The sequence below is a fragment of the Gorilla gorilla genome, chromosome 12, assembly GCF_029281585.2.
Source record: "Gorilla gorilla gorilla isolate KB3781 chromosome 12, NHGRI_mGorGor1-v2.1_pri, whole genome shotgun sequence".
NCBI lineage: Eukaryota > Metazoa > Chordata > Mammalia > Primates > Hominidae > Gorilla > Gorilla gorilla.
This window is the reverse complement of record NC_073236.2, coordinates 71,224,799-71,245,203: the sequence shown is the minus strand read 5'-3', so window position 1 is coordinate 71,245,203 and position 20,405 is coordinate 71,224,799. Positions and strand designations below refer to the sequence as shown.

The following is a 20,405-nucleotide window of genomic DNA, read 5'->3' as shown; positions in this document are numbered from 1 at the left end:
CCACTTTCACAGCACTGTACTTTTCTCAGGCTATTTAAACCTTGGGTTCTGTCATTTGCTAGAAGGGCTCACAGAACTCAGGAACAGTTTACTTACTAGATTACGGATTTATTACAAGTGCTATATTACAGGATACAAATTAACAGCCAGATGAGAAGATACATAGGGTGAGGTCTGGAAGGATCCCCAGCACAGGAGCTTCTGTTCCAGTAGAGTGTTGGGGTACACCACTCTCCCAGCACATGGACATGTTCTTGTTCACCAACCTGGAAGTCCTCTGAACTTTGTCTTTTTGGGTTTTTATGGAGGCTTCATTACAAAGGCGTGATTGAGTAAATCATTGGCCAGTGTGATTAAGTCAATCTCCAGCCCCTTTTCCCTCCCTGGTGGTGAGGCTGGGAGTTCCTACCCTCTAATCATGATTGGTTTTCCTAACAACCAGCCCTTCATCTTTAGAGGCTTTCCAAAAGTCACCTCGTTAACATACATTCAGGTGTGGTTGAAAGGGGCATATTGTGAATAACAAAAGACGCTCCTTTCACCTGTTTCAGAGCTCTAGCCAGGAACCAGAAGTGAAGACCAAAATATGTATTTCTTACTATATCACACCATCACAGGCACATTCTTGTGGTTTCTGCCATTAGCTAGGTCCTGTAGCTTCTTAGTGAATATTTAGTTTCCTGTTGAAGCAAGGACAGTACTTCTGTAGTCAGGTAATGATGAGTTAACCCTGGTTATTAGACTAGAAGCCATGAGGGGAGGTGGCGGCAGATCTTGAATTCCAGTATCATCATGAGAGATGTCTACCCGGGGGAGGCAGCTGCCTGATTTCCAGAGAGGGAGAGTCCACTGTCTGCTAGCAAGGGGAAGTGGGCTATGTATTAGATAGGAAGCATTGAAATACACTTCTAGACGTTTCTTGATATCGTTGGGGTTTTCCTGTTTTTGAACTAGCTCTGTTTTGCAGGGTCAACCACATAAAAACACTGCTTACTGTTGTACAAGCTTTACATGTATGAACTTTTTATTCTCCATAATAATCTCTATGAGGACTAGGTATTGTTAATATCCCTATATGACAGATGAAGAAATTGGGACACAGAAGGTTTAAGACTTGCCCAAGGTCACAGCTTAATACATGGCAGAGGTGGGATCCAAACTCAAGCCAGCTGTTTCCAGAGTTGATGCTCTTACTAACTACCCTCTGCTGTATGAGAATGTTTACTATAGCACTCATTTGAATTGTGAAAACACCTGCAGAAAGGCTAAATAAATTTGGTGTAGTCCTATAACTATATGAAAGAGAATGAACTAAGAGAGAGCTCAGGTTAAAACATGGATAAATCTCCCCACCATAATGTTGAGGGAAAAAACCCAAAAATGTTATAAACATATAAAACATACATAATTTCTATAAAATAATGGATGCATACATACAAATAATGAAAGTATAAAGACATGCATAGGAATAATAAACATCAAATTCAGGCTAATGTTTACTTTTGGAGAAGGAATGGGAGGGAAGGAGCAAGATTGAGGCTGGGCATGGAGAGGGCTTGAATTGTATTTGTAATTAATCTGGAGCAAATATGAGAAAATGTTTCTATCGGGGTGGTAGATACACAAGTATTTATATTCATAGATATGTAGATAGACTACATATATTCTCTATATATTTTTGCATGTTGAAATATTTAAGACATTAAAAAAAAATAGAAAAAAGCTTATAGGCTTTGTAGAAGTTGTTAGGACTCCTTTGCCATAATTCTTTTCTTCCAGCCAGTTTGAATTTAAGAAAGGGATCTGAACCACAAACCAACCATAGAAGAGCTTGTCATTTCTTTAGGTTTTCCTTTTACTCACATTAAAATGTGTTTTATATAGTATTTAGATTCTGTATAATTAGTCCTACTCATTACCTACTTTGAAGGAACATTTAAGTCTATAGATGTCAGTTCTAGTTTGTTCATTTTTCACTCTTTTCTCTACATATGTGTCTATGAAATTATTCTGCCAGGAGTACCAAAACTCATGCTTTTTTGAGAAGTCAAAGAGAAAACCAAATAAGAAGAAGAATACTTGGTTTTATATTTTAGTAAATTAAATTATAGCACATTTCACTTAGAAGCACTAATATTAATTCTTCCTCCCCAATAGTGGGTGCTTAATAAGTGTTGGTTTTTTGAATGCATTAATGAAATATCTGAGGATATTAAACTGAGTGATAATGTGATAAGTATAACATTTTGTTTTCATAGCTGAATTTCATTGCTGATGAGGAAGTATGACATTTTCACTCTAGGGAGATTATTTATTTTCAGACACGTATGAGGCAAGTAAAGTAAATCCTTTGTTATACTGAATTACTTTTTTTTCAAATTGTTGAAAATCTAAGTATGTAGATTCCATATAAATAACTACTAATTTTAATCATTGATATTGAAGAAACAATAAAATGGTGATGAAAATGTCATGATAGTATGATAATATGCAAGTTTCAAATTCATTTATAATTATTTAAAATGTAGTTTTAGATCCAGCTCATTCATAATAGTAGCATATTTTATATTAAAGATATGAAAATACATAACATATTTAAACAAAATTTGGAATATATTTGAAAGACTTAAGAATAACTTAATTGCCAAAACAATCTTAGAAAAAAAGAAAAGAGTTGGAGGGTTCACACTTCTTGATTTCAAAACCTACTATGAAGCTACAGTAATCGGGACAGTCCTGGTGTAAAGAAAGACATATAGATCAAGGAAATAGAATTGAGGGTCCAGAAGTAAACCCCTACATTTAGGGTCAGTTGGTTTTTGACAAAGGTGTCAAGACAATTAAGTGGGGGAAAGAATGGTCTTTTCAACAAATGATGCTGGGGCAATTGAATATCCACATGCAAAAGAATGAAGTTAGTCTCCTGCTGCACACCATATAAAAATTAACTTACAATGGATCAGAAGTCTAAATATAAGCACTAAAACTACAAAACTCTTAGAAAAAAACAGGTGTAAATCTTTGTGACCTTGCATTAGGCAATGTTTATAACACCAGAAACACAAGCAAACAAAGAAAAAGTAGATAAATGGGACTTCATTACACTTAAAAGTTCTGTGCTTCTAAGGACACAGTTAAGAAAGTGAAAAGATTTAGTGCCATCCCCATCAAGCTACCAATGACTTTCTTCACAGAACTGGAAAAAACTACTTTAAAGTTCATAAGGAAACAAAAAAGAGCCCACATTGCCAAGACAATCCTAAGCAAAAAGAACAAAGCTGGAGGCATCGTGCTACCTGACTTCAAACTATACTACAAGCCTACAGTAACAAAAACAGCGTGGTACTGGTACCAAAACAGAGGTATAGACCAATGGAACAGAACAGAGCCCTCAGAAATAACACCACACATCTACAACCATCTGATCTTTGACAAACCTGACAAAAACAAGAAATGGGGAAAGGATTCCCTATTTAATAAATGGTGCTGGGAAAACTGGCTAGCCATATGTAGAAAGCTGAAACTGGATCCTTTCCTTACACCTTATACAAAAATTAATTCAAGATGGATTAAAGACTTAAATGTTAGACCTAAAACTATAAAAACCCTAGAAGAAAACCTAGGCAATACCGTTCAGGACATAGGCATAAGCGAGGACTTCATGTCTAAAACACCAAAAGCAATGGTAACAAAAGCCAAAATTGACAAATGGGATTTCATTAAACTAAAGAGCTTCTGCACAGCAAAAGAAACTACCATCAGAGTGAGCAGGCAGCCTACAGAATGGGAGAAAATTTTTGCAATCTGCTCATCTGACAAAGGGCTAATATCCAGAATCTACAAAGAACTCAATCAAATTTATAAGAAAAAAACAACCCCATCAAAAAGTGGGTGAAAGATATGAACAGACACTTCTCAAAAGAAGATATTTATGCAGCCAATAGACACATGAAAAAATGCTCATCATCACTGGCCATCAGAGAAATGCAAATCAAAACCACAATGAGATACCATCTCACACCAGTTAGAATGGTGATCATTAAAAAGTCAGGAAACAACAGGTGCTAGAGAGGGTGTGGAGAAATAGGAACACTTTTACACTGTTGGTGGGACTGTAAACTAGTTCAACCACTGTGGAAGTCAATGTGGCAATTCCTCAGGGATCTAGAACTAGAAATACCATTTGACCCAGCCATCCCATTACTGGGTATATACCCAAAGGAATATAACTCATGCTGCTGTAAACACACATGCACACGTATGTTTATTGCAGCACTATTCACAATAGCAAAGACTTGGAACCAACCCAAATGTCCATCAATGATAGACTGGGTTAAGAAAATGTGGCACATATACACCATGGAATACTATGCAGCCATAAAAAAGGATGAGTTCATGTCCTTTGTAGGGACATGGATGAAGCTGGAAACCATCATTCTCAGCAAACTATCGCAAGGACAAAAAACCAAACACTGCATGTTCTCACTCAAAGGTGGGAATTGAACAATGAGAATACTTGGACACAGGAAGGGGAACATCACACACCGGGGCCTGTTGTGGAGTGGGGGGAGGGGGGAGGGATAGCATTAGGAGATACACCTAATGTAAATGACGAGTTAATGGGTGCAGCACACCAACATGGCACATGTATACATATGTAACAAACCTGCATGTTGCTCACACGTACCCTAGAACTTAAGGTATAATAAAAAAAATAAAAAAAATAAAATACAAAAAAAGAAAGTGAAAAGACAACCACAGAATGAGAAAATATTTGTAAATCACATATAACAGACTTATATTCAGAATATCTAAAGAATTCTCAACAATGCAAAGGCAAACAACCCAATTTTAAAATGCGTAACTGATTTGAATAGACATTTTTCCAAAGAAGGTGTACAGGTGGTCAGTAGAACATGAAAAAATGTTCAACATCACTAGTCACAGGGAAATGCAAATTAAAACCGCAATGAGATACCACTTTACATCTACTAGGAAAGCTATAATCAAAAATATAATAACAACTGTTGGTGAGGTTGTGAAGAAACTGAACTATTATTCATTGTGGTGGGATTATAAAATGGTATAGCCTCTTTGGAACATATTCTGGCAGTTCCTCAAAAGTTTAAACATGGAATTACTGTGTGGCTCAGCATTTCCACTCCTGTGTATATACCCAAAAGAATTGAAAACCTGTGTCCACATGAAAACTTGTACATAGATGTTCACAGCAGCATTATTCATAATAGCCAAAAAGTGGAAATAACTCAGCTGTCCAGCGACTGTTGAATAGATAAACAAGTATTGTATAGTCATACAGTAGAATATTATTTGGCCATAAAGAGGAATGAAATATTTACATATGCTACAACACAGGTGAATCTTGAAACATTATGCTAAGTAAAAAAGCTAGACACGAAAGACCACATACTGTATTTCATTTATATGAAATATGTAGAAAATGTGATCTATGGAGACAGAAGGTATATTAATGGTTGCCAGGAACAGGAGGAAGAGGCAATAGGAAGAGATTGCTAATGCATATGGAATTTCTTTTTGAGGTGTTGAATATGTTCTAAAATTAGATATTGGTGATAGTTGCACAACTCTGTTAACATACTAATAACCACTGGATAGTACACTTTAACAGGATGAATGTTATGACTATATGGATTATTTTTCAATAAAGCAGTTATAAAAAAGGATACCTTTTTTATTACCTTTACTAGATTACATTTAACTTTCCAAGTTTTAATTTTTTATTTAAAATATTCTGTAATGATGCTTTATAAATCCTGTGATAGTTGATTACTCATAGATGTATTTGAAGATAAAATAAAAATATATATCACAGTGACAGTGTTTTATATTTAAATAAATGTGTAGTAGAATAATTTGTACTTGTACTTTTTGAATAAAATGTTAAATAGAATTTTGTTCTGAGATTTTTTTTGTTACATTTATTGTGGGTAACTATTAATAAAAATTACATATGGACTATAGAGTGTATATGAATTCATCTCAGACTTATGCCACAATAGAAAATAAACTAGAAATGGAATTGATGATGTTACTTAATTCCTAATACTATAAATTGTGAAAAATCATCAAACTACTCTTGAATGTTTCTTAATATTTTTCATGTTAAATATTAAGAAAACTTGAAAAAAATTATAATTTGGAAGTACACCTGTAACCTATGAGTAAAACAGGTCTGGGTATTGTAGTGGAGTGAACTTTCATAGCTAGGACAATCAGACATTTCCAAGATATGTCTCCAGCACCTGGCACAGTGTTTGACACACAGTAGAAGTTTTAAAAATATTGATTGAATGAACAAAAAATGTGATGCTGCATAGTAATTTACTCTAAGTGAATTTTCTCTTTTGGCTGATTCTTGCCATTGACATTGAAGGCTGCCTTTGAAGGAGATTATTCCCTGTATAAGAAATACTAAAATGAACAAACAAAACAAGCGGTTAATTAGACTTTTCTCAGCTAGACACACTTCTAAAATCTTATATCTTTAGTTTTTAAAAATTCACGTTTAATGAGGACAATTTACACACAGTAGAGTTCATCCCTTTTAAATGTGCAATTCAATGCACTAAAAATGATAATATAGTCATTTAAAATACTACTAGAGTGAGATATAGAACATTTCCATTTCCCCAGATGTTCTCTCCTGGCTCTTTGTAGTCTGTCCCTTCACTCCATCCCCAATCCCTGGCAACCATTAATATGATTTCTGTCCCTGTAACTTTACCTTTCAGGATGCCATATAAATGGAGTAATACAATATACCTTTTGTGTTTGGCTTCTTTCACTTAGCAAAATGCCTTTGGGATTCATCTATATTCTTGCACACATCAGTAGTTCATTCCTTGTTATTTCTGAGTAGTATTTCATCTATAGTTTCAAATTTTCGAAAAGACAAATTCGTTGGATCATGTCTATGCATACATAAGTATTAATAACCCAACAACTTTGGATGACCTTACTGCATATTGCAGGAGTATGAGGTAATTGGTTCTGCTGGCATGTCCCACATGTGACCATGGATGTTCCTGTTCCAGAACATTTAGCTTGCAGCTATACTACAAGTTTGGGGATATTTCATAAGTAGCTCTTTAATACTTCCCTGAACTTCAGTAGCAGTTATGTGTCAACTTAAACTCAGGATTTTATTTATTTTTTCTCCAAACGTCTAACTAGCTTAGCTGATGCCCTTGCGGTTTACATTATCTCTCTAGAGGCTGGGTGGTGATCTTAATTTTTGTGGACCATCTGGACAAATATTAAATAAAGAGCTCTTAAGCCTTGACAGAAATGGCTGCCACACATCTCAAAAATAATTGTGGTTTCTAGGCCCATGATTGGGAAAGATTGATGTATTTTATGGCAATACAGCAGGTAGGAAATAAAGAACATATTCTAGTCTATATATTTTATTCTAGTATACTATAATCTGCTTTTTTTGTTTTTGCTAAGTCTGAGTAAAGGGACATAACTTAGATGTAGTTCTAAGGCAGCAGAAGTGTGTTAAATTTAAAATTAAAGACCAGTTTCTATTTTATCTTATAGAAACAGTCAAGTGCTTGATGAAGATAATATATTGAATGAAACACCAAAATCCCCCGTGATTAATTTACCTCAAGTGCTTGATGAAGATAATATATTGAATGAAACACCAAAATCCCCCGTGATTAATTTACCTCATGAGACTACTGGTGCCTCACAACTGGAAGGAAGCACAGAAATAGCCAAGACCCAGATGACTCCCACAAATAGTGTGGTGAGAAATTTGATATCTCATCCATTTATAACATGTTCTTCAAGTTATTATGAAGGCAGAAAAGACAACTGAAATTAGGTCTATTATGACAATATTGCCAGCATTTATCTACTTTTGCTGATTTTAAGTTAAGCTCTAGAGAATATGGCAGTAATCCAACAGTTAAACTAATAGAAATAATTTCTTTGTTCAAGAAATTTTATGAACTCAGTCTACAGTTGCATATGGGTATTTTAATGGTAGTATTCTGCAAAGCAAATATTTTGCAAATTCATTCAAGATGTGTGATTATTTTTGGTAATTTATAGGTGTCTTTTTAGTCTTTCCTAGGTGAAAATAGAGACTGCAGTAAGCAGCAGCCAATCCTTGCCGAGAGGAAAAGAATCCTTCCAGCTTGGATGTTAGCAGAACATTTAAGTGATCAAAACCTTTCAGTACCAGCAATCAGTGGAGGTAGGTTTTTTTTCTACTAATGCTGACTTTAAAGAAAACATTAAACAGAATTTGAAAGCTTTTCTGAAGAAAAACTATAAACTAGTTCTATAGAGATAGAGGTTGTGTAAGTGTATAGCTTAGCCTAGTTTTTTTAGTTGTGAACATGAAGTCTAAAACATAGGCTATTACTTTATGCCATTTATCAAATACCACCCTAATTTTTTTTCATTTAACAAGTGCTATTATATGCTAGAATTATATTAATAAAGACTTCCAAACAAACCTCTTGGTGCTATGTCTAGGATAAAAGGCCAGCACAATAAGAGTGTTTAATTTGATTTTTAAAAATGCCAGACGAATTGATATACTTTCAAGTTTACTGATTCTTTTTTCTGCCATCTCTAATTTGCTGTTAAGTCTATCTAGTGAATTATTCATTTTAGTTATTGTACTGTTCAGTTCTGGAATTCCTCTTTGGTTCTTTTTTGTAAGTTTATGTTTCTCCGATGAGATTCCCCATTTATTCAATCATTTGGTGTATTTTTCTATAAGTCTTTGATCATATTTATAATAGCTGCGTTAAAGTCTGCATCTACGTACAACTTTGCCATTTCAGACTTAGTTTTTATTGACTGCTTGTTTTCTTTTATGGGGTCACATTTTCCTGTGTATTCTGTGCCTAGTGATTTTCTATTGATATTGGATATCATGGATGATACATTGTAGAGGCTCTTGATTTTGTTATGTTCCTCTGAAGAAGTATTTTTGTTCTGATAGCAATTAATTTGGCTGGATTCAGAGCCTACCCTGTTTCCCCTGTTATGTATGGCAGCTGCAGTCTCTAGGTAGTTCTTTCACTTTCCAGCTGCTGCGTTTTTCTCTGGGTCCTTGGGCCCCATACAAATGTAGTTTAGGAGTCAGCCAAGAATTTGGGTCAAGTTTTTATGTAGGTTTTTGCTCTTGCCCCTTCTGTGGCTGCCTTCCCTCCAGGATTTTATCACTCACCTCTGCCTGTTCTCCTAGCCTCAAACTCTCTGCTCTGACCATTTAAACCAGTAAGGTTGCAGCTTTCTGCCACGTGTGACTTGGAGAAGGCCTTCAGGAAAAAAGTCACAAGTTCACAAACTTTATAGGTTATAGTTAATTTTCAGCCTTGACACTTCTCCAACTCTGCCTCTTTGGTCAATCTCCAGTGCCTACAGATAGTTTAAAAAATATTTTTTCCTGAATTTACAATGATTTTATTTGCAGTAATTACTTTAGTTATGCTATTTTGCCATTTTACCTTGAACATTGTTTTTTAAAAATTAACAGCACAAATGAATACACATTTTAGTTGGAAAATTACTACTCAGTGCTTTGTGTATTCTGCACAGTGGTCATAGAAGTCTTCTAAAGTTTTGGATCACATATATTATGTACAGAATATATCTTATTTAATGGTAGTTTGGATTATACTAGGATCAAAGTGTTCTCATGGGAAAAGTGCACTATATGTGTTAAGGGGCATGTGGTTTAATCTGGAGAATTTTCCAATCTAAGCCTAAGAATTTTACAGTAAGTTATTCTACAGTTGTTTTCAGTTCTTCCCACCCCCACAGTTACTTCATGTGTAATATATATATATATATATATATATATATATATATATATATATATATATATAGGCAATAACATCTGTGTATGTGTTGATCCTCAATTTGTAGGAAGGAAATGGGGAATCGTAGTGGGGAGGGGCAGTCACTTTCCCTCAGGAGAATAGTTTCTCTGATAAAAGAGAGACTTAACTTGACCAAAAATTGGACCAATGTGAGCTGGTCCCTGCAAACAACTCCTTTTCTTTCAGAATTGTTTTGTACTGCAACTGCTTCTGTGCTACTGCTTATAATAATAAATAGTTCAACATGTATTTCATTTCAAATACGTTTTCTTTCCCTTGGTAGATGTCCCACATAAAATATGAAACACGTTTTTGGGCATTTCTCTTTGAAAATACGAATGAGAGTAATTTGACATTGGTCTGGAATATCGCATGTGTACAATGTATTTAAAATGCTAAAGCTTCAAAATAAGATAGAAGAGTCTTTGGATTCAGGTAATTTTTTTATAAACTAAGACCGTGGGAGAAGTACTTTATAAGAACAAGATTAGGTTACTTAATTCCTTTAAAGACAGTTTAGTACTTTAAAACAGTTTAGTACCTGAATCCTGCTAATTAAAAGTTAAAACAATTAGACTTATTCTGTGGTGCTGTTATTTTTTTAAAAATTGTTTTGTTTGTTTAAGTAATAAATGATGGGGATCAATAGGCCAATATGAGAGATTTTTAAAAATTAATTCGCAGGATGAATTTTGGTTTATTCAGACGTGAGTAACTTTCCTATGTCTTTTGCAGCTTTAGCACCATAACTGTGGTTATTGGTCTTTATGTAGATTATCTGAAACTAACTTGATATTTTGGAACCTTTGGAATCCTTAGGAACAGGACAAATAACATTAATTCATGTTATTTGACTTATCCAAGATCATATAATAAATGCCAGAGCTGTAACTGAGACCTAGCTCTGACTAACTTTAAAGCCCATGTACTAAGGCATATCACTGTATAGCTGCCTAAATTTACTCTTTATGTGTTTGGTTTTTGTTTGCCTTTTTTGATCTGCCCTTGCGATCTCTCCTGGATCATCTCTCAGTTTAACTCTTTAATCCTTTATATGTAGGGGAATTTTTGCTGTTGTCAGGCTTTTTCATTTTTCAGCCAATACAGTTTATTATTATTATCATCATTATTATATATATATTTTTTATTTCAACAGGTTTTTGTGAAACAGGTGGTGTTTGGTTACATGGATAAGTTCTTTAGTGATGATTTCTGAGATTTTGGTGCACCCATTACCCGAGCAGTGTACACTGTAACCAGTGTGTAATCTTTTATCCCTCACTCCCCGACCCTTCCTCCCAAGCCCGCAAAGTCTGTGGCATCATTCTCATGCCTTTGCATCCTTATACCTTAGCTCCCACTTGTAAATGAGAACATACAATGTTTGGTTTTTCATTCCTGAGTTACTTTACTTAGAATAATGGTCTCCAGTTCCATCCAGGTTGCTGCAAGTGCCATTATTTCATTCCTTTTTATGGGTGAGTAGTATTCCATGGTGTATCTGTATATATATAGAGAGAACAAATCTGGAGGCATCACATTTTATATATATAATATATATAATTATATATAATGTTATATATAATATATATCATATATAAAATATATATAATATATAACATAATATATATTATATATAATATAATATATAATAATATAATATAATAATATAATTATATATAATAATATGTTAATATATAATATATAATAATATATGTTAATATATAATATATAATATATGTTAATATATTATATGTTATTAATATATAATATACTAATGTATAATATGTTATTGATATATAACATATTAATATATAATGTTATTGATCTATAATATATTAATATATAATAATGTTATTGATCTATAATATATTAATATATATTATTGATATATAATATATCAATATATTAATATATGTTATTACTATATAATATATTAATATATGTCATTACTATATAATATATTAATATATGTCATTACTGTATAATATATTAATATGTTATTACTGTATAATATATTAATATATGTTATTACTGTATAATATATTCATGTATCAATATGTTATTACTGTATAATATATTCATATATCAACATATGTTATTACTGTATAATATATTCATATATCAACATGTTATTACTATATATTAATATATCTATATATGTTATTACTATATATTAATATATCAATATATGTTATTACTATCTGTTAATATATCAATATATGTATTACTGTCTATTAATATATCAATATGTTGTACTATATAATATATTAATGTATCAATATATGTTAATAACATATATCAATATATCACTAATATATGTAATTAACATGTAACAATATATCACTAATATGTTATTAACATGTAACAATAATATATCACTAATATATGTTAATATATAACAGTAATATATCACTAATATCTAATGTTAATATATAACAGTAATATATCACTAATATGTGTTAATATATAACAGTAATATATCACTAATATGTGTTAATATATAGCAGTAATATATCACTAATATGTGTTAATATATAGCAGTAATATCACTAATATGTGTTAATATATAGCAGTAATATATCACTAATATGTGTTAATATATAGCAGTAATATATCACTAATATGTGTTAATATATAGCAGTAATATATCACTAATATGTGTTAATATATAACCGTAATATATCACTAATATGTGTTAATATATAGCAGTAATATATCACTAATATGTGTTAATATATAACAGTAATATATCACTAATATGTGTTAATATATAACCGTAATATATCACTAATATGTGTTAATATATAACAGTAATATATCACTAATATATATTAATATATAAGTAATATATCATTTATATATCATTAGTGTATAATATATTATTTATATATAAATATATAATATATCATATATATTAATATATAATAATATATCATTAATATGTATTACTAATATATAATATCAATATATAATATATTATCAATATATATTATTAATATATAATAATATATCATGAATATATAATAATATATCAATAATATTTCATGAATATATAATAATATATCAATAGTATATCATAAATATATACTATATCAATAGTATATCATGAATATATAATAATATATCATTAATATATCATGAATATATAATAAATCATTAATATATCATGCTATATAATAATATATCATTAATATATCATGAATATATAATAATATATCATTAATATATAATAAAATAATAATATATCATCATTAATATGTAATAAAATAATATAGCATTAATATTAATGTATTATATAATATTAATAATATATAATAATATGTTATTAATATATAATAATATATTATTAATATATAATATATATTATTAATATAGAATAATATAATATATAATATATAAAACATAATATATATAATTTGACATTTTATATATATATAAAGACTTGACCAAAAATTGGACCAATGTGACATATATAAATATATATTATTTGTAATATATAAATATATGATATATATTTATTATATAATATATTATATATAATATATATCATTTATATATAATATATTATATGTATATTATATATATAAAATGTCAAATTACTCTCATTTGTATTTTCAAAGTGAAGTGCCCAAAAACATGATTCATATTTTAAGTGGTACATCTACCAAGTGAAAGAAAATGTATTTGAAATGAAATACATGTTGAACTATTATAAGCAGTAGCAAAGAAGCAGTTGCAGTACAAAACAATTCTGAAAGAAAAGGAGTTGTTTGCAGGGACCAGTTCACATTGGTTCAATTTTTGGTCAAGTTAAGTCTTTCTTTTATCAGAGAAATTATTCTCCTGAGGGAAAGTGTCTGCCCCTCCCCACTACGATTCCCCATTTCCTTCCTGCAAATTGAGGATCAACACATACGGAGATGTTATTGACAAAAAAAAAATTACACATGAAGTTATATATATATCAGTTTCTTTATCCACTCATTGACTGATGGGCATTTGGGCTGGTTCCATGTTTTTGCAATTGCGAATTGTGCTGCTATAAACATGTATGTGTAGGTATCTTTTTCATGTAATGACTTCTTTTCTTCTGGGTAGTCAGCCAGTAGTGGGTTGCTAGATCAAATGGTAGATCTACTTTTAGTTGTTTAAGGAATCTCCACACTGTTTTCTGTAGTGGTTGTTCTATTTTACATTCCCACCAGCAGTGTAAAAGTGTTCCCTTTTCACCACATCCACACCAACATCTATTATGTTTTTGATTTTTAAATTATGGCCGTTCTTGTAAGAGTAAGGTGATAATGCACTGTGGTTTTGATTTACATTTCCCTAATAATTAATGATGTTGATCTTTTTTCATATGTTTGTTGTCCATTTGTATATCTTCTTGTGAGAATTGTTTATTCATGTCCTTAGCCCACTTTTTGATGGGATTATTTGCTTTTTTCTTGCTGATTTGTTTTTTCTTGTAGATTCTGGATATTAGTCCTTTGTCAGATGCATAGTTTGCGAAGATTTTCTCCCACTCTGTGTGTTGTCTGTTTACTCTGCTGATTATTTCTTTTGCGTGCAGAAGTTTTTAGTTTAATTAAGTCCCATCTATTTATCTTTGTTTTTATTGCATTTGCTTTTGGGTTCTTGGTCATGAAGTCTTTTCCTAAGCCAATTTCTAGAAGGGTTTTTGTGATGTTATCTTCTAGAATTTTTATGGTTTCAGGTCTTAGATTTAAGTCTTTAATCCATACTGAGTTGATTTTTGTATAAGGTGAGGATCCAGTTTCATTCTTTTACATGTGGCTTGCAAATTATCCCAGCACCATTTGTTGAATAGGGTGTCCTTTCCCTACTTTATATTTCTGTTTGCTGTGTCAAAGCTCAGTTGGCTGTAAGTATTTGGCTTTATTTCTGGGTTCTTTATTCTGTTCCATTGGTCTGTGTGCCTGTTTTTATACCAGTACCATGCTATTTTGCTAGCTGTAGCCTTGTAGTACAGTTTGAAGTCGGGTAATGTGATGCCTCCGGATTTGTTTCTTTTGCTTAGTATTGCTTTGGCTAGACTGGTTTTGGGCTGTCTTTTGGTTTCATATGAATTTTGGGATTGTTTTTTCTAGTCCTGTGAAGAATGATGGTGGTATTTTGATGAGAATTTCATTGAATTTGTAGATTACTTTTGGCAGTATGTTCATTTTCACAATGTTGATTCTACCGATCCATAAGCATGTGATATGTTCCCATTTGTTTGTGTCATCTATGATTTCTTTCAGCAGTGTTTTGTAGTTTTCCTTGTAGAGGTCTTTTACCTCCTTGGTTAGGTATATTCCTGTTTTGTTTTTTGTTTTTGTTTTGTTTGTTTGTTTTTTTCAGCTATTGTAAAGGGTTGAGTTCTTGATTTGATTCTCAGCTTGGTAACTGTTGGTGTATAGCAGTGCTACAGATTTGTGTACACTGGTTTTGTATCCTGAAACTTTGCTGAGTTCATTTATCAGTTCTAGGAGTTGTTTGGATGCATCTCTTGGGTTTTCTAGGTATATGATTATATCGTTGGCAAATGGTGACAGTTTGACTCATTGACTCTTTATTGATTTGGATGCCCTTTATTTTTTCGCTTGTCTGATTACTCTGGCTAGGACTTCCAGTGCTATGATGAATAGAAGTGTTGAAAGTGGACAGCCAATATAGTTCTAATTTATTTTATTTTTTATGTCTCAGGTACTAGTTCTTGGATGTTGTCATGAGTTTCTTAGGCCTGGGCTAAATTCTTTTAAATGTCCATTAGTGATGGAGAAGTAAATATATTTAGGCAAAGGCTTTCAGAGTCTCCTCTTTCTTGATCTCCAGTTATCTCTGTTCTTTCAGCCTTCCAGGCCACAAGACTAATCATAACTCTTAGGTTAGGATACTCCTGGTAGATTGAAAAAGGAGGTTTTATATTTTCACTGGTATCATGCTATTCTATAGAGCTCTTCTTCCTGCATCTTCTAAGCTACCAATGTGAAGTTGTAAAAAGTGGCACATGCTGATGAAGATTGAACTAGTCCCCATACTGTTTGGTTTGCATTTAATTTTGTACTGTGAATATTTTCACCATGGCAATTTGATGCAGATTATAAATATTGAGCATTTACACATTATTTTAATTGGACTACAGTTCAAAATGTACTTACATTTATGTAAAGTGCTAGTTATTCTGTTTACTTTGTTTCCAGCAACTTTTCCAAGTTATTTAATTTTAGTAGTTTTTGAACCTTATATTTTCTAGCTGTAGAATCATGTTATCTATGGAATTAGGATAATTTTGGCTCTTCTGATCTATCTACTGCTTTCTTTTCTTGTCTTATTTGCTGAACCCTATAAACTTTAAATAAAAATGGTTAAAATTGGTCTGTTCTTATTCCTGATTTTAATAGGAATTCTCTTAATATTTTAGTATTTTAAGGTTGGTATTAGATTCTGATAAATAGTCATATCATGTTTAGTATGGTTCATTTTATTTTTACTATTTTTTCAGGAATAACTTGAATTATTTAAAAATGTTTTGGTATAGAAATAGTTTTGCATTTTCATGTGTTAATGTAAGTAATGATATTGGTAGATATCCTAATGTAATATACTATGCTTGTGTTCCTGGAATAAGTTCAATCTTATGATACCTTTTTATTTTTATACTCTGTTAGATTAAATTTGCTAATATTTGGTTTAGGACATCTCTTATCTATATTATGGTTAGTCCGTATTTTTCTTTATGTATGCCTTCTATGTGAGATTTTCATGTTAGAGCACTGAATTATTTCCATATATGGTCAGGGACAATTTGAATAATTGAAAAATTATGTTTCTTCATGGAACTCTCCTGATCTGGGCCTGATGCCTGCTTTTAGTAGTTGATAGTTCTGGCAGAGGAATAGGTAAGTTAGACCAGGAAAAAAAAGAAGAATGAAACACCCAGAAACAGATAAGAAAAATACGTTTAATTTATAAACACATATCAGTTCAAACTGATGGAGAAAGGATATATTATTCAATAAATGATGTTGAGAAAATTGGCTTTCCATTTTGAAGAAAATAATGTTAAAGTACTACTTTATACCATATTCAGAAACAAATTTCTATTGAATTAATAGTCTTAATATAAAAATTAAAACAAGGCATTTGAAGAAAGTATGGGAAAAATATTTTGATTATGCCTGTACACTCTCTTAAGATGATAGGGAACCTGGAATCCTAAGGGAAAAACTGGTAGATTTACCTAAATAAAAAGGAAAAATACTTCTATGCAAAGACACTGTAAATAAAGTCAGAGGCAAATAATAGCCTTCCAAACAATGTACTGAGATATATTATCTACCACACTTATAAAAGAAGGTTTTTAAAAAATTGTCTACTTAGTAACAAAAAAGATAAAACTCAGTGGAAATTTTGGGCATTATGTGTGACATACTACAGAATAATAAATACACATAGTAAATATTACGACTTTACTATCAGGTAGGAAAATGTAAATTGAAAATAACTAGTTACCATTTTTTGTTCATTAACTTATCAACATTTAAACAATTGATAATATCCACTGTTGGCAGAAAGGAGTATTATCGAACATTACTTGTGGAGGTATAAATTAGTATAGCCTTTCAAAGTCACTTGAAGTGTCTTTTAAATTTTTAAATATACAATACGCTTTGATCCAGAAATTGCAATCCTAGGTATTTAAACCACAGAAATAATATTTGTACTTTTAGTCCTGTATATGTTTATGCATATGTATTTGTAAATATATTTGCTTAAACATAGGAAAAATTGAGAAATATACGCATGCAATAGTTAATATAGCTGTTTGGGAGTAGTTCCTCTAGAAGGTAAGATTGGATGGATGTATTTTTAATGATACATATATATATATAATTGAGCTATCGTTCATGTAGTATTAGTATAACAGCTCATATAAGTGCCATTGGTAATAGTTAAAATCAAGCTGTTTTGTATTAATAGTTAATTTCTTTTATATTTCTATCATTTAACTTTAAATAAAAATGGTCAAACCTATTTTGGATTTCAGAAGAATATTTGCTATACCAGATATAAAGACTGTTGTCAGCCATTTTAAGCTATTCATTTTTTATATACTCTTTGTGAAGAGCATTTTAATAATATCAAAATGGCTTCTCATGCAGAAAAAAAAAATTAGCTCTAGTCCCTAGAGGTGGTTGATAGTAAAGAATTTGGAGTTTTGAAAAACTGAGTATTTTAAATATATATATTTTTTAATTTTAGAATTTAGGGTACACGTGTGACACTTGGAATATATAAACTACCATTTGTGTAGAGGCTGTGTCTTGTTTAATTTACTATAGTTCTTAGCATAATCAGCAATACCACTAGTTCAGTATGTCACTTGGTTTAATTCATAACTGTTACAGCATTTGGTCATTTGTTGTACCAAGCTACTCAGTCCTATTAAGTCCTGTTTATGACAGTTTCCAAAAATGATATGAACTATTTTCTAATTTAGATTCATGATGAATATTTAAATAATTTAGTTAAAGTTTAGTTATTAGAATAGTTTATGCCTAAGTTTGATAATATGGACAGTATTCCATTGGCATTTCTTTCCTGAACTTAATGAGGGAATGTTATTTCAGGCTACTTGAATGTCCTTTAGAACTGGACTAAGCAAACTACAGCCCATGGGCCAAATTAGGCCCACTGCCTGTTTTTGTAAAGAAAGTTTTATTGGAACATGGCCATGGTCAGCCATATATGCATTGTCTGTGACTGCTTTCATGTTACAAAGGCAGAGTTGAGTAGTAGTGACAGACACTGTATGGCCCACAGAGTTTAATCTGTTTACTCTCTGGCTTTTTGCAGAAAAAGTTTGCTAATCCCTGCTTTAGAACATGGAATAATGACTACAGATTGCTTTATATACCTATATCCTGGCTCTTAAGGGAATCTTTGGACAAATTGTTTATGTTCAAACTTCATTTAGTCAGAAATATTTATTGAGCATCAGTTTTGTGCTAGGCACAGTTGAAGGTACTGGAGACAAGGGAGGAACAATGAACAAGGCATGTAAAGTTTCTGCCTTCATGAAGACATCACTCTCAAGTAGAGGAGAAGGACAATTTGCCATGGACAATTATGAATTTGTTAACAAAATATGATAGTGTCTTAGGTTTGCCAACTGCATTGAACTTTGGGTATTTTATGGGATACAATGTCCATTGTTATTGAGATTTATTTACTTTATCAGCAAAGTCTGTAGAAGTCAGTCTCCTGTTTGGGTTATTTTGGGTTTGCCTGTAATCCCAGCACTTTGGGAGGCTGAGACAGGCGGATCACCTGAGGTGAGGAGTTCGAGACTAGCCTTGCCAACATGGTGAAACCCTGTCTCTACTAAAAATACAAAATTTAACCAGGCGTGGAACAGTGCACACCTGTAATCTCAGCTACTTGGGAGGCTGAGGCAGGAGAACTGCTTGAACCAGGGAGGCAAAGGTTGCAGTGAGCCGAGATCGTGCCACTGCACTCCAGCCTGGGTGACAGAGCAAGACTCTGTCTCATTAAAAAAAAAAAAAAAAAAAAAAAAATTAGCTTAAGTTTAATTCCTCACTGTGGATGTTAGGGTTTAATAAGTAGTATATGTAAAGTTCATTGGATAGCTATAAGTCAGATTTTCTGTTAGAGAAATTCAATTCTACAGTTAAAAAAATAACATGTATCAGGTACTCTGCTAGATAGTTTACATATCTTACTTCATTTACTTTTCCTAATAATTCCATGAATTATAATTCCCATTATCCAGATGATGAAACCAAAGTTCAGAAACGTGCGATGAAATAGTTAAGGGATGGAGCCTCCATTGGCATCTCAGCCTGGTAGAATGCAGGGCTGGAGCTCTTGGCCATTTTGCTGCTTAATGCTTTCTGAGATTTGCACATAAGTGTTTCCAAGTTAGCATTACTATAAATTGACCTTTAATCTTACTTGCCCTTTTATCCTTTTTATTTTCTTTCTTTCTTTTTTTTTTTAAGACAGAGGCTCGCTCTGTCACCCAGACTGGAGTGCAGTGGTGTGATCTCGGCTCACTGCAACCTCCACCTCCTGGGTTCAAGTGATTCTTATGCCTCTGCTTCCTAAGTAGCTGGGACTGCAGGTGCACACCACCACACCTGCCTATCTTTTGTATTTTCAGTAGAGACCGGGTTTCACCATGTTGGCCAGGCTGGTCTCGAATCCTTTTTCTTTTTTCTTTTTTTGATATGGATTATTGACATTTGAAGATACAGAAGATAATTTTCTTCTTTTTCTTTATGTGTTTAAGGTAATGTAATCCAGGGAAGTGGAAAAGAAGAAATCTGCAAAGATAAAACCCAGCTAAACACAACCCAGCAAGGAAGAAGGCAATTAATTTCATCAGGAAGTTCAGAAAATACATCAGCAGAACAAGACACAGGAGAAAAGTGCAAAAATACTGATCAGAAAGAGTCTACCATTTCATCCAAGGTGATTTTAAAA

General features: G+C 32.0%; 1 protein-coding gene across 15 annotated transcripts in view; it reads left to right on the top strand.

Moving 5' to 3' along the window:
* The window catches only part of APLF (aprataxin and PNKP like factor), a 164,189-nt gene that overhangs the window by 38,203 nt on the left and 105,581 nt on the right, over positions 1–20,405 (top strand). For 14 of the 15 annotated variants that reach the window (XR_010129957.1, XR_010129956.1, XR_010129958.1 and 11 more), the window contains 3 exons: positions 7,585–7,795; positions 8,116–8,248; positions 20,212–20,393. Coding sequence is in view for 12 of the 15 variants with exons in the window: in XM_055378901.2 (XP_055234876.2) it covers positions 7,585–7,795; positions 8,116–8,248; positions 20,212–20,393 (526 nt within the window). In the remaining 3 variants the exon portion in view is untranslated. The remainder of the gene's footprint in view (positions 1–7,584; positions 7,796–8,115; positions 8,249–20,211; positions 20,394–20,405) is intronic. The other variant, XM_063695832.1, reaches the window with a different exon arrangement.